Here is a 15,411-nt window from a genome sequence, read left to right as displayed (position 1 = left end):
GGTCTGCATTAAAAGTGGTCTGAAAGTAACTTCAAGGGAAAGGGTCCGTCATGTTTGTGAGAGATAATTGTATTATACCTGCATAGTGCTGTATACACTGAGTACTTAATGTCTTTGGAGATTTTCAAAAGTTTTGGTCCCTTTTTAACTTGCAAATATCAGCTGAAAGGTTAGCAAAGACAACTGCCTGACTTTCCCCCACTCAGTAGGATAATGTATGATCAATCCTTGTCAACTGTAAATGGAAAACAAGCGTTGACTTTGTACAATATATATATCCCATGTATATAGACTGCTCTAAAAGTAATGCCTCCATGGAAACTACAACAGAATCCAATCTCCCTGCTAAAGCAGGTTCCCTACACAAGAAAGCATCCAGACAGGCTTTGAATATTTCCAGAGGAGACTCCAGAACCTCTCTGGGTAGCTTCTGTTACCCTCAAAGATTTTTTTCCTCATGTAGGACTTCCTAAATTCCAGTTTGCACCTGTTGCCCCTTGTCCTGGGCATCAAAGTGGCTGGTCTCCACTAAAAAAAGCCTGGCCCCATTCACCAAATGCCTGCCCTTCTAATATTTATTAGCATTGTAAGAGCCCTCTCAGCCTTCTCCATGCTGAACAGTCCCAGGTTTCTCAGCCTTTCCTCAGAAGGGAGATAATCCAGGTCCCTCATCATCTTTGTGGTCTTCCACTGGACTCCTTAAAGTTCTTGTCTTTCTTGAACTGAGGAGCCTGGAATTGGACACAGTAGTTCAGATGTGGCCTCACCAGTGCAGAGCAGAGGAGCAGGATCACCTTCCTTGACCTGCTGGCCATGTTGTTTTTAATGCGCCCATTCCATGGTTCTGTGAACAGTGTTAAGGTTTACACAATACTTGGATTTCTCAACATACTAATAGTTCTCTCTCTGAATTTCTAGATCTCACCAATCAAGCTAAAACATCAATTTTGGAGACTATACTAAGAAATATAAATAAATATTTATAAATAAGAGAATGTTTCATTACTGTTATTATAGCTAGACTGATAGACAAAAAGGGAAGACTAAGAAGATCTTTCAAGCATTAAGACTAGCAGGTTATAAAAAAAAAAAAAGGTACTAGAGTTGGGTACACTGCTCTGTGCACTCGTTACCTTCATAATCATGACATTACTTCACAGCCGTTAAATGCTTCTCTTAAGAGTGACAGGCAGCTTGACACAAAAAAAAACCTTGTATGCGGACATGAAATACTTTGAAGACCAAAATTTGAGTAATATGTGCAGTATTTTTGTGGTACACTGCAGGTTCTGCATGGAGGAATTCAATGACACACCTTTGCTTCACATGCACTTCCACGTTAGATACCACTGTCAAACAGTCCTCTGCTGCCATCTGTCGCACAGCAACAAAACATAACAGAATGTTGGTGCAAAGGTTCAACTATGGGATAAAGAGGGTCAGTGTATTGCTAATGAGTGGTAAAGCTCAACAATAACTTGAGCTGGACGTGAACACCCACAAGGCACCTAGCCCTTACCTGTAACCAGTCTTGGCTGTGCGGGAAAACTGTTGTGTTGTACGGGTATAAAAGGCTCTGAACACCTACAATAAAGGTCCTTTGCTCTGCACCAACAAAGGCGTCCACATCTCTTTTGCCACACCCACAAGGGAGCTTGATGCCCTCTTGCAACATTCAACCTCTACTGCCATACTACCAACACTCACCTCCGATCAGCCAACATAATAAAATCGGAGGCATTACTTTCAGAGCAGCCCTCATATTTTACCGTGATGTGTATCTTGACCTTGTCTATAAGCAATGGGCTCTGGCATCTCTACTGAGAAATAAGTTAGTGATTGGAATCCTTTCATGAGATCTCTACCTTCCTGAATGAATTACCTAAATTGGCAAGTTATTCATCAAAACAGACTGCTTTTATTGTATTTATGAATGGATGGTATTATACTTTGCAGAGAACTCAGTGTCCATGATATATATATGCTGAGAACTCATGTCAGAGAAAAACAAAAAAATAAAAATAAAAAAAATCAGTAGTGAGATTATTTCCAAATGCTCAGATGAAAATATTTCAGCACATGCTTAGATGTCTAAGTTTAGAAACTGCATAAGCACTATGGTATACTTGCTGTATAGAGGACTTCTCTGACCCCATTTAAGAGCTTTAACTGAAATAGAAGAAATAGAATAGGTTTTCTTGTTCCTGAAAAGAACCTCCATCTGAGTTCAAGATTAATCTTCTGTAGGGTTCAATTATAACCTAACAGAGAACCTTTCTGTACAGTGCTTGGACACTGAGTAGCACACTTCCCATTGCAAAAAGTGCTTAGTTTTAGGTCTAGAAACCTCAGAGAAGTAACAAGACAAACTAGCAAAAAGGATAGTTTTTAGTCTGATACCACAGCATGACATATATAATAAGCAAGAATCTGGAAGCTTAGGTTCTGATGACACCTCACTGCAGCCTTCTAATACTTAAAAGGGGCTTATAATCAGGAGGAAGACCGACTTTTTATACCATCTGATACTGGCAGGACAAGTGGAAATAGTTTTAAACTAAGAGGGGAGAATTAGATTAGATCTTAGGAGGAAATAAACCTTTAACAGGTTGCCCATAAGGCACTTTAACAGGTTGCCCAGGGAAACTGCATACCCCATCCCTGGAGGCAAGGCTCCAGGCTCGATGGGGCCCTGGGCAGTCTGATCAGGTGGGTGCCAACCCTGCCCAAGGCAGGAAGGTTGGAACAAGATGATTTTTAAGGTCTCTTCCAATCCAAGACATTCTGTGATTCTTTAATTTAGGAGCTCAACAATAATTTTAGCCTGTAGTGTTTATAACAGAACTTCATTAAGGCACATCTTCTTTCCTGGATCACTTTTGGAATATTAATCAACACGTTCACATAGTTTGACACGAGAACTTAAGTTCCAGGCAACCATAAGACTAAAGCTTCGTACTACCTAACTCTATCTCCTTGCAATGCAAGGAAAAAAGCGAGCTGTTCCTGTTCCATTTTAACAGGTTTTCCTAAAAATACAGAGTAGGAATCTAGACTGCCTAGCTGGTAAGACTAGCTTGTTTAACACAAAGAACCTGACCTTCATTGCCAGTTCCTGCTAAAGTCAGTTTAAATTCTGCCTTACCTCCCATCTTCAGTGCTCATTTGGAGGATGGGAAAAAAAAAAATAAAAAATTAAGAGCCCACTTCTCATTATATTCACATCATAGGGCCAAAAAAGACAATATTCAGTCAGAACAATTTTTAGTTCTGATTTTTAAAATGCAGTGTAATTATAGTCTGAAGCAATAAAGCAAGGATACAGAACAAAACAAGGACTGACTCAAGAAACTCAGCAGTGAGAATGGTACGAGGCAGCAGCATATTTATTGTAAGATGTCTATCAAATATGTAGCTCAGTAAACATGGCCACAAGGGCACACTGCTGGCTCACGACCAACCTGTTTTCCATCAGGATCCTCAGGTCCTTCTCCTCAGAGCTCCTCTCCAGCAGGTCATCACCTAACCTGTACTGATGCTAGCAGTTATTTATCCCCAGGTGCAAGACTCTACACTTGCTCTTGTTAAACCTCATCAAGTTCCCCCCCACCCAAACCTCCAGCCTGTCTAGGTTTCACTGTATGGCAGGATGTTTGTACTTCCACTTAACTGAGGGTACTGTTGATGGTTTCTGGACTATAACTTCTTCCCTGTCAAGTCTATATTATGTTCTTTTCATCAGTATTCTACACTATCTCTTCATGCTCCCAGTATCTACCACCTCCAGACTTTACCCACTTCCATTTGAACTTTAAATGCTGCAGCAGGCTGGTCCTTGCTTTATTTACAGCTTCGATGGTCCTGCAGAACAGTATAATAATTTTAGCTCTAATACTTGCCTCTAAGCCTAATGACAATGTGGGAATGCATTTTATGCTATTCTTATTAGCTTTATTTCCAAAATGGCAAAAGAGACAACAAGATAAATTGATTGTAATATGCTTGCTCTGAAAAAACTATTATTTGCAGCAGTAAATGGTAGTGGAAATTAAGATTTCATCACTTCCAGAGATCACTCATATAACAGCTCTGAAATACTGAGTGCAAGTGTTAGCCAAGCTTACTTCTCATCCCTTTATGACTTTATACACTTACTGCAAGTATCTGGAAGAAAGACAGGTCCACCTGCCTTTGGAAAGCTGTTTGACATTACTTTCCTCTAAGAATTACATTTCCCCCCAAAAATCTACATTCCAGCAAAACTTAAAAAGGTGTCCAGTGCTCAACAGAAATACAGTGCTTATTAGGTTCTGTATTTTTTTAACCTTTCCCACTCTCCAAATGAAAAGCAGACATGACCACACAGCAAGGTAGTGACATTTTAAAAATTTTAAGGCACATTCCAACAAAATAAACTTTTTATTGAATGCAGTAGTAGGCATTCTATTTTAAGGGAACAGTGTTTTTCCCCACCTTAGACAGATCTCCCCTTTCACAATTTCTAAATGCTGTATTTCAGTTACAGAAATATTTCTCATGTCAAAAAAAGAAGATTCAGTTTAGATTTTTTCTTGAATTATGAAGTGCAACTAAGTCTTTCCAAAAGAAGATGATAATTACCAATAGGCAGTAGAAGGAGAAATCTTCAATTTGTTTACTATTGTTGGGACCAATTTACGTTAATTCAAATTTTATACTTACCCATCTAGACAGTTGTTCTTAAAGAACTATATAAAAAGTGGCATTAAAGAATAAAGAAATGCAGCTTAAAGAGCAGTTTATCACCATTAAAAAAAAAAACTTAATGTTAGCCTGCATGTTTAATACCATTCCCACAGTATGTCAGCTAGCACAGGCTTAGTCCAATAATTTAGAACTTGAGAATAGGAATGTCTTTTGGTTCTGAATGCAGATCATAAGTCCTCATGTTCCGTATGTGAAGGCTCAGTTGTTTCAGTCTCCACTTCCTTTCCTGTGAAATTAAGTATCATTAGAATGCAAAAATGAATACGTATTATTAATGTATTATTAACTACATCATAGCTTTTTAAATGAGAAATTTTTAAAAGGGAAACCCCAAATCAACGTATTTTACAAGACCAAACAAGGTATAAAGTCATATAGAAAGGCTACTTGCACCAGCAAGTCCAAGCTCATGAAATTTGTACCAGATGCAAACAAAAGATTCAAATATACTGATTTCACAGTGGTAGTGAAAGATAAAAGCAGCACAGCTATTTCCATTTCAAACTTCTGTTTTCAGCTATTCACAAGGAATTTTCTCCTTTCCACGTGACCTCCCGTAAGACATTCAGATATTTGAACATAAAAAGCAAGAATTACTCAGAACTATGTTCTATATTGCAGACTCCCCAGTTCACATGTTAAAGCAGACCTCAAAAAGCAGAGCCGTTTTATCGTGTTGTTAATTGGATCACTTAAAGAAAATGTTAGGTCACACTGTAAACTGTTCATTTTGCTTTTCCATTCATACCAGTGTCAGGCCATGTTAAAATCATAGTTATGCGGCTGTCGTGTGTGCAAATACTCATGAGATCAGTGACCATGTATTTGTGTTTTTTTAGTTTGTTTTTAAAAAAGGACTAATAAGAACAGTAAGTACTGAATGCAGTTAACTGAAAGACCCTAATGAGCAATACTGCATAGTACTGCACAGATCTTTACAACTTTATCAATTCAATATTCACCAGTTCTAATTCCTGTGTGTTCTTCGTATAATCAGATAAACCTCTAAGTCATAATTAATAATGAAGAAAAAAGCAACGAGGAAGACAGCGTTCCTTTTGAGATAGCAGTGATCTGCTAGTTCACATTAATGAAACCTAGTGACTTACAAACATAATCTTGGTTTAAACACAAAATACAACACAGAAACTTGACATTTAAAAAACACTCATTTTTGAGCAAGAAAACATGCATGCCAGAATACAAGGCCAACCTGAGACAGACTAGAGCTTTAGAAAGACAGTAAGTTATACAGAATAATTTTCAAGTGGCAAGATCCTTAGACAGAAACACATCTCCATCTATATATTTAAAAAAAAATATATATATATATATTTAACAATCTGTCATTAAAAAGTTACTTGCCTGTTTTTACAGTTTGCACACATGTTCCATCCTTATCTTCAAACCCTTCTGAACATACACATTTGTAACTACCTGGAGTATTAACACAGTCTTCATTCTCCTTTGTGCATACCTTTTCTGAAAGGTTACATTCATCTGTATCTAGAAACAGGATAGAGGAAAAGAAATTTAAAAAAAAAAAAAAAGTCAATTGCTATAGTTTTATTATATAACTTAATTACGCTCAAACAAAATTCCATCTCAGGCCACTTCCAATAATAACAATTGCTTACTAAAAACACTGAAGAGCAGAATGCTGCTGCAACAGATTTGACTTCTGCTAAAATAAGCTGTTACAGTTTGCCATATTTAAGATTGTTTCAAACTTATTCAGACAGAAGCATTTTATGTTCTGTAGGTCCTACATCAAGAAATTAATTAGACTACAGTATTCATCTTAATCTACTGCAGATTTCCCACTGTCGCTTTCTGTCCATGCCACCAAGGTGCAACAAGAAGGAAGGGATCTTGTAAACACTTCATTGTCACAGTTAAAAGCTATTTAAGATTGTATACCCCATTCTCTCCCACACTGAAAAGCTCTGATTTCGCTCTTAATTCAAGTGTGACAATCACTGCAAATTATTATCACTGGAATTTGGAATTAATGCATCCAAAAGACGGACTGGACTGCATACTCTCTTTTCTGTTAAATAAATGACTACAAACACACACTTCTAGTGAAGTGATACATAACTGACAGTACTCGTATATTTGTTTCCGGAATCAGCTATAAAAGAATTTCATCTTTTTGTTGGAGAGTTTCAGCTTTAAACTTTATCATGCATATTAGCTTAACAAAATAAAAAAAAAATATTACAGATATTATATATTATATAATATCACAGCAACTGGGATTATTCTGATAGGCGTGAAAACTGAATCAGACTGAAGTGAAAGTGCTTTGACTGCTCCTTAATGTGACTAACAGTGAGCTGACTGGCATTCAGTCATATCCTGTTAAATTTACCAACCTGTACACTTTTCATCTTCCTTCGTGTATCCGGATGCGCAGGTCTTACACTTGTCAGAACCTTCTCCTGTGCAACCTACACAGCTAGCATCACATGCTAAAGAAAATATTTTAAGCATAAAAATGTATATACTTTAGTTTTAAAATGCACCCTCTTTAAAGTCAGCCAGTTTACCCATGCTTAAGATAAAACACTTAAATACAAAAACTATCTCAGTCTTAAGATAACACCCTTGAAATCAGACAGATTACTCAGACAAGAAAGAGCCAGAAATGCCTCACCTTACTCAAATGATAGCTCTAAAGCCCAGCCAGAATCGTACCACATGGTACTAAATGCCTTCTCTAGCATTCCATTAAGAGTCTAGACAATATATTACACAAGCAGATTAAAAAGAAACCTTTGCATGAGAAAGATCCATCTGTGTTCAAACAATACTGCTCATCTTTGCAAGGAGAAGAGGCACATTCATCTAAATCTGAAATATAAAAAGCAGCAAGTTACCTGAAATGGTAGTCATGATTAAATAGACAGAATTTAGTTACCTTTTTGTTCAGCATAAGATTATATTAACAAATGAAAACTGTGATCTGCAGAAGCTATTCTGTGATGACAACAAAAGACGTATTAGAAATTCAAGAGATGGAGTTAAATGGCAAATCCTTGCCATTTTCAAACCAGTGCTATGCTATTTACATAAACAGCATAAATGCAGGCAAAACAGACAGACTACTCTTCTGAAATACTTTGATTACTCTATCCTGTCTTACCAAATTATGGAACTTTTAGAAGTATTTACTTAAAAAAAAAAAAAAAAAAAAAAAAGACAACAACAAATTCATATAACTAAAGCCCATAGTTTTCCACAAAAAACAAACTGAAAAAAAAAACAAAGTTAAGGTCCAAACCAGCCAAGTTGAAACAGTTTCACTCAGAAAGTTAAAATATTCTGGTCTTATAAACTCAAGGAAAGAGCACAATGGTATTCATTATCAATAAAATTTGGACTAGAAGGGCTATTTCAGTCATAGTTGTTGCCAGCATTATTCCTACTAACTCATTAATTAGCTTGTACTTTATCAGCTGCAATGTGGAAAAAAAACAGATGTACAGAAGACAATACCAGAACACCTTAGAAACCTTTTACTGTGTTCTACCATTGCCTAGGCAGGTGTTGCAGTAGCAGTAATTCAAATCTTAATTCACATTAACAGTTTTCAAAAGAAGCCATGCTCACATAACTTCTAAGGTACTGCTTCCAGACACCACTGTAAATGTCTTCTGCTAGTTTGATTTGATGAGTTTGCTATGGCATATTTCATATACTCATGACTTTTACTTAATTTGAGTGGAACATGTTACTCTCACGTTAGTGTAGTCCTGCAGTTTTTCCTTAAGTTTTCCATATATATCTCCCAAGATAGAAATACTGAGCTAGAAACTGGTGATCAGTGGGGAAGAAATACCACTTTGCTCCCCCACGAAACAAGTTTGGAAGTGAGAAACTACAACTGTAGGAATCTAAACCAATTGATTTCATAGAACATGCTCAAAAAAAATACTATAAAACTTAATGCAATCTATTTTTATCATCCAATGTTGCTGCAAAACCTGCTTTAAGTGTAGTAAGCATTACTCACCCACACAAGCTGTTTCTTCATTTTTGATCCAGCCTTCTTTACAGTCTTGGCAGTCCTTGTTACTTGAACCAGTACAAGTTTTACAAGCAGTGTGACAGGCTGAGATGACAGAAAACCACAATGTGAGCTATGCTGAGAGATTCCAATATGAGTTAATGCTTACGCATTCTCAAAGAAAAACTTACTTAGGATTTACTAGAAAAAAATCCTATTTTAGTAGTCTGAACCTTGGATTTACAAGATTAAAACTTGATTTTGTGGAGATATCACTTACAAAAGTGCAGCTCTGTCCTACCAAAAGTACAGGAAGCCAAACACTACTCTTCAGAAAACAAGGAAATACACCATAAATCCAGCTGACTGACTGCATGTTGTATCGTAATATAAAACAAATTAAATGGAAGAATTACTAGATAGATGAAAAAAATAATATTAGGAAAAAAAAAAATTAAATCTCACTATCAGGATTTAGTTAATACAGAATCTTATTCAAAACATAAAAATAGCTGAAAAAAAAGAAACATATTATTTGTACACCCTGATGGATTGTTTTATAATTTAGCTTAGACATATTTAGTTGGAATCAACATATTCTATAGTACAGATGTGTATTTCCATGCCTGTTTACTCCAGCTACGTGTATTTGAGACATGAGGTGAAACCAGCCTTTGAAATAGTTCACTACACTGCCCCTTCAGTTCAAGATTTTTGTACAGTACCTTAAGAGATTAAAGAAAAAGCACAGAATTGACTCTTGCCTCTCTTCTCTCACAATAGAAATGAATTCTGCTTCTTAAAAATAATAATAATAATTAAAAAAAAAAAAAAAGGAGAGGAAGGAGGAATAGCATACAGGGGAAAAATGGAGATCAGTCTATGAAAGTGACTTACAAAATTTTCAGAATTCCATAAAAATGACTGACAAGACCTCCATGGTTGAAGCGGAGTAATCAAAGACTATTTTCCTACAACTACTTTAAGTTATTACACTTATCTGTTTAAATTGTTTCTACCGTGCTTGCAAAAAAAAAAAAAAAAAAGAAAAACGAGAAGATGGAAGACAAAGATCTTCGCAGATGCCAAAAATTTTGTTACCTGTACAAACTGAATGTGTGTCATTTCTCAAGCTACTGTAGTAACCATTAGAACAGTCCAAACAAAATTCTCCCGTGTATTCCTTGTTGCAGCTACATGTGCCATCTCCACCTCGGGTACCATCACCATCACAGCGGCCATTTCCATGACAAGGTCTTTCTGATCCGCCACGACAAGCTCAAAAGGATCAAAATATTTTTGAAATCAGATGTAAAAGGAAGTAACTTCCTATTCTTAGCCACAATCTCCCCAAGTGCCTCCTTCTGCATAGACAGTACAACATAAAAATACAAACCTATAACAGTATGCAATTTCCAAATGTTTTTCCCTTGAGAGCAACCAAAATACTAAGAAATCTGAGTATACAGAGGAACTCAAAACAGTCTTCAGGGAAATTCAGCTATACATTTCATGACTTAGAATGTTATCTATTTTTCTAACTTGCAGGATAAAGTTGGTGTCTTTATTTATTCAGATATCGAAGAATGCTCATACTGCAGTTGGAAGAACCTACCAATGATCTCTTAGATTAACATCAGAAATTAGCACTACTTTATTAGCAATTGCCAAATAAGAGGCCAAAGCTGACCTCCAGCAACAATGAAAGTTTTACAGATTTATAAACCATACAAATTTCAGTGGCCAAAACACTTTCTTTCTCTTGTATAATAGACCTCACTTTTATCCAATCATGTTCCTACCTATTTCTGCCACACCCTTTTTAACTTATCCTTATTTATGATTTTTTTCATTTAAACCCCAGTACTGTTTTGGCTGATTTGTCTTGAACTCAGTCGAGGACTGCTCCCTACAAACCTTCTGAAATGGTACCTAAGCAACAGACTTACTACTCAGCAGCTGCTATTCAGCAGCCAAATATCATACTTCATATGTCCATATTACTAAATACTGAAACAAACAAGTGAAAAAGAAAACATTTGTGACTATATGCTTCAAAAGAAAAATTACCGAGGCAATCTGGTCCGTAAGTTCCAGGTGGGCAACAAACTTCTAATGTTTCTATGCAAAACCACTTAAACAAATCAGGATATTTCTTCTTTCTGTATATGAAAGACAGTAATTTATCAATAAATGGAACAAAGACTTTTAACTGTTAACTCACACAACTGAACATCCACACTGTCAACCAAAATCTAATGCACATGACACAAGATAGAGACTTCTCTGCTGAAATGACAACTACCTTACTTCAGGAATCAATTCCTAGAAATCTTCCAACTTCAGGCACTGTTAAGAAAAATAACTTTCTAAACTGCAATACTGTTAGCTAATTCCACACAATGTTTTTATTTACAAAAAAGTGGGATAAGAGTGATCAACAAAATGACTTCAGTGTAGTCTTGATATCTTCTTCCACTTACTTACTTATTTTTTCTGTAAAAGTTTACATAAAATTCAGTCACATTTACATACTTCTCTTAAATACAACAGCTGCCTTAAAGACAACTATTGTATTTACCTCAGAAAGAAGAGAACCCCAAACTGATATAAGCATTTGCTCAAATTACTGTGAACCTGACTTCTCGATAAGATGCACATTAAAATTCCTCATTTTTTTGCCATGAATCAAGGAATATTTCAGAAGGATTTTCTTTGTATTAAGAAGTAAAAGTTATGTGTTACTTCAGCACTAGAATATACCCTCAATAAACAATATAAACCCTAAATATTATTTTACAAGCAGGCACAACAGCTGCTACACTTACACTTCCGACTCACAACAGTGTAGAGGTTAAAAGTGACCTCTGGAGACCACCTAGACCAACTCCTCTGCTAAAATGGGATCCCTCAGTAGGTTGCAAAGGAAAGTATCCAGACTGGTCTTGAATATCCCTACAGAAGACGACTCCTCAACCTCCCTGGGCAGCTCTATCATGCTCACATAAAGAAGTTTTTTCTTATGTTCAATTTCCTGTGCCCACTGTCCTTTGTCCTGCCACCGAACATCACCAAAAAGAACTTGGCCCCATGCCGATGGGGCCTTCTATTCACGACTGATACCTGGCCTTCGATATTTATACACACTGATAAGATCCCCTCTCAGTCTTCTCTTCTCCAGGCCCCTCATCATCTTCACGGTTCTCCTCTCTCCAATAGTTCCCTGTCTTTCCTGAACTGCGGAGCCTAGAACTGGACACAGTACTCCAGATGTGGCCTCACCAGGGCAGAGTAGAGGGGGACGATCACTTCCACTGACCTGTTGGCTACACTCTTTTTAATGCACCCTAGGATATCATTGGCCTTCTTGGCCACAAGGGCACAATGCAGGCTCATGGTCAACCTGTTGTCCACCAGGACACCTGGGTCCTTCTGTTCAGAGCTCCTTTCCAGCAGATAGCCCCTAACCTTACAGATGCACATGATTATTCCTCCTATGTGGAGGATTCTACACTTGCACTTGTTAAAACTCATCTGGTCTCTCTCCACACAACTCTCCAGTCCATTCAGGTCTCACTGCATGGCAGCACATCCTGCTGGTGTGTCAGTCACTCCTCCTAGCTTTGGATCATTAGCAAACTTGCTGAGGGTGCACTCCATCCCTTCACCCATCAGGTCACTGATGAAGATGTTGAAAGAGACCAGACACAGTACCAACCCCTGGGTAACACCACTAGTTACAAGTTCTCCAACAAGCCTCTGTGCTGCTGATCACAACCATTTGAGCTCTCCTACTCAGCCAGTTCTCAATCCACCTTAAATGAAAATTCAAAGATCTCAGTATCATGCAGATACTGAAGTTTCAAAAACTGTAATTAATGAAAGCCCTACAAAATGCCTAGAAATTCTGCAGTCTGCCAGGAAATAAGCCTTCAGCTACTCCTGAGGCATATAAAGCATCTTATAAACTATTACATCTGATTGTATCTACTCCAAGGTGCAGACCCTGAAAAGCTTTCCTCCAGTCTGCATGTTTAAAGTCTACTCAACCCTGCACAGTAGAAATATGAAGCAATAAAAGAATCATTAAGAACAAAATGGACCATCAAAAATTATTATCCAGATAAAGTGGTGTAACAGCAGTTCACCCTATTGAATTTCACTTGATCTGACCCAGTTTGCCTGCAAATGGGAAATAGAAGTAGATGAGTTACTTTCTAACATGAATGCCCAGCTCCTTAATCCACGCAGGGTGATCCCCTCCACAATTCATTCGGTATTGCTTCCTGACATACATGTATTCCTATACTAAATGGAAGGATAAAAACAACTTGGGGACTGGAAAAATCCTGGTCCAGCATCTTGCTAATTCAAGATAATAAAAACAACACTAACTTCATGAATTTATAATCACTGAATAGAAGAATGAATATTAATTGTTAAGTAAAAAAAAAAAAATCCCATTAAGTTTTCTTTTCATCCAAATTGTAATTGGATGCTTTCTCCTCTTCTTGCTGCTGTACAGCAAAACCCTACTTCTATTCAGAAGTGGCTGCAATTAGGAGCCCTGAATAAATTTAATTTAGAACATATAGTTCAGTGTCACCTCATGATAGCTCTTGGAATCTCCATAGCTAACTACATTTCCCAACTGTCAGGAGAATTAAGTGTACTTACACACTTTCCATCTCTGTGCTACAACTAACAAAGTCCTACTGATTAGGCACAGAATATAGCATTAGTATTTTGTCCTCTTAGATATTTATTAGCACAAAGATCTATACTCAAAAATAAGATACTTACAGTTTGAACCACCATTTCTCTATATGTTCCTCATGCTCTTCTACCATGTTGTTACATTCAAAGTTACTGCTGTCACAGAGATTCTCTGTGATCTCTACAAGACGAATTTCACTACAAGAAGAGAAGGAAAGTCGTAAGTTTATTCTACTGTTTAATTTCAGTTTAATTCAGCACCACTCAAAATGTAGAAGCTAGACTGCGACCTAGAATATTTTATCAGTTGAAAGTGTGTTCTGAACTAGCTCGAAGACACAGTAAATATTAGAATAAAGACCTAGTTCACGTACTGTAACTATGAAGATTGCATTTATTATGTTTGCAGACTGTATGTTTACCAGATTTTTCTACCAAATTCAACAGTAATTTTCAGATATTGCTAATATCTGACACAAGCTCAAAGTTTAGACAATCTACCCTTGCACATCAGTTTTCCAATTAAGATTAAAAACTCAGTTTGAAATTTGGAAGAAAGATGCTAGATCGCTTCGCCCCGCAATCAAACACGTACACAAAGCAGTGCAGTAAACCTGCCACTTCCAGTTTGCCATTTGGTACTGAAATAGCAAACAGCGAATTCTAGGGAGCAGTTACTGCTTTAACTGTAAAACAAGACTGGCTCTACACCAAAATGAAGTCCATGCTGTTTAGGACAATCAATTAACTACTGACCATTATTTAAAACGATTGTTTTGGGACTCCGATGGGTAAACATAAAAAAATACCAATACCATGACCAAAAACAGTATTACCTTTTCTGTTTTCAAAAGAGATAAAAGTAAGCACTGTCAGTCACTTACAAATAAGGGATGACAGTCTTTATGGTGAAGTGCAGACACACCACTGTAACCTGCTGTATTTCAGCCAGTACAGATTCATGATTTGGACACATGAGGCTTTAGTTCTGATATTTAAGTGTCAGATTAGCAGTCACACACAGGGATAGAAAACCCAACCAAAGGAGTACCAAGGCGCTCACCTGGACTCGTACTTTGACAGCGTCTTCTCCTCCCAAGCAGTGTTTCCACCACCAAAATTCTTCTTTGCTGTATCTGCTAACCCCTGGCAAATTAACAGAATCTGAGCAGCAATCCCCCTTTCCAACTTCCAAAAGTTTAGGGCAGCAGTAACTGCTTATATGATGTTACAGACACTTCAGCAAAGCTCTGAAGCTGCTGATCAAATCGATAAGCATAAAAACGACAAGCAACAACAAGTGAAGGAGCACAGGCGATACGGGGGCGGTGCTTCCCACCCACCCGTCAGACCCTGCGGACACCCACCGGCACTACAGCATCGGCTGAGCTCCGGCAGCGGAGCCCGAGCCCGGCCAGGCCCCGACCTGGCGCCTACAGCGGCTCCTGAGCGCGTAAAGAGCCGCTGCCGCGCGGCAATCCGATCGCCGCGGGGGCTGACGAGGGGCTCCGCGGGCGGTACCGCCCGCACCCTGCATCCCCGCCGCCCACCTGGTTGAACCTGTCCACGATGCCCCGGCAGGTGGTGCACGCCAGACGCCGCCGCTCGCCGGCGCCCATAGCAGGAGAAGGCGGCAGCAGCAGCAAGAGGAGGAGCAGCACGGCGTACAGCGCGGGCAACAGCGAGCGAGGCGCGAGGCTGGGCCCCATGGCGAGCGCAGCGCAAAAGGATAAGGATAAGGCGCGAGGCGGCCCGGCCGCGCTCCCAGCCCGCCGCAGCGCGGCCCCGCAGCACCGCCTCGCCCCGCCCCGGCCCCCGTAGCAACCAGGGAGACACCGGCCCGCGAGCCCCATTCAGATTTCCGCGTCAGCCCCACGCACGCTCCGGCTGCCAGCGGCCATTGGTAGAGGCGGAGGGAGAGGAGGAACGTGGTCCAA

The 15,411-nt window shown here is 38.6% G+C and overlaps 1 protein-coding gene across 1 annotated transcript; it reads right to left on the bottom strand.

Moving 5' to 3' along the window:
- Positions 1-4,400: 4,400 nt before the first annotated feature.
- Positions 4,401-15,380, bottom strand: CRELD2 (CRELD disulfide isomerase 2). Its single transcript, XM_010729019.4, has 10 exons — positions 15,025-15,380; positions 14,538-14,620; positions 13,562-13,672; positions 10,829-10,920; positions 9,860-10,036; positions 8,765-8,863; positions 7,525-7,602; positions 7,125-7,220; positions 6,112-6,252; positions 4,401-4,972 (listed from the first exon to the last, which is right to left on the bottom strand). Exons 1-10 carry the CDS (start codon positions 15,325-15,327, stop codon positions 4,914-4,916), a joined length of 1,239 nt encoding a protein of 412 aa, XP_010727321.3. The 5' UTR covers positions 15,328-15,380; the 3' UTR covers positions 4,401-4,913.
- Positions 15,381-15,411: the final 31 nt, after the last annotated feature.

The sequence above is a fragment of the Meleagris gallopavo genome, chromosome 1, assembly GCF_905368555.1.
Source record: "Meleagris gallopavo chromosome 1, MGAL_WU_HG_1.1, whole genome shotgun sequence".
NCBI lineage: Eukaryota > Metazoa > Chordata > Aves > Galliformes > Phasianidae > Meleagris > Meleagris gallopavo.
Note: the sequence above shows the minus strand (reverse complement) of the source record. Positions and strands in the feature narration are given on the sequence as shown.

Bases quoted from the DNA above. Each gene is read 5' to 3' on its own strand.
- CRELD2 (XM_010729019.4), bottom strand. From the start codon at position 15,327: ATGGGGCTCGCGGGCCGGTGTCTCCCTGGTTGCTACGGGGGCCGGGGC. The intron at 13,673-14,537 runs GTGAGCGCCTTG...CTCTTCTTGTAG, and splicing joins CTGTCAAAGTACGAGTCCAG to TGAAATTCGTCTTGTAGAGA. The intron at 10,037-10,828 runs GTAATTTTTCTT...GATCCTTTTGAG, and splicing joins TTACGGACCAGATTGCCTCG to CTTGTCGTGGCGGATCAGAA.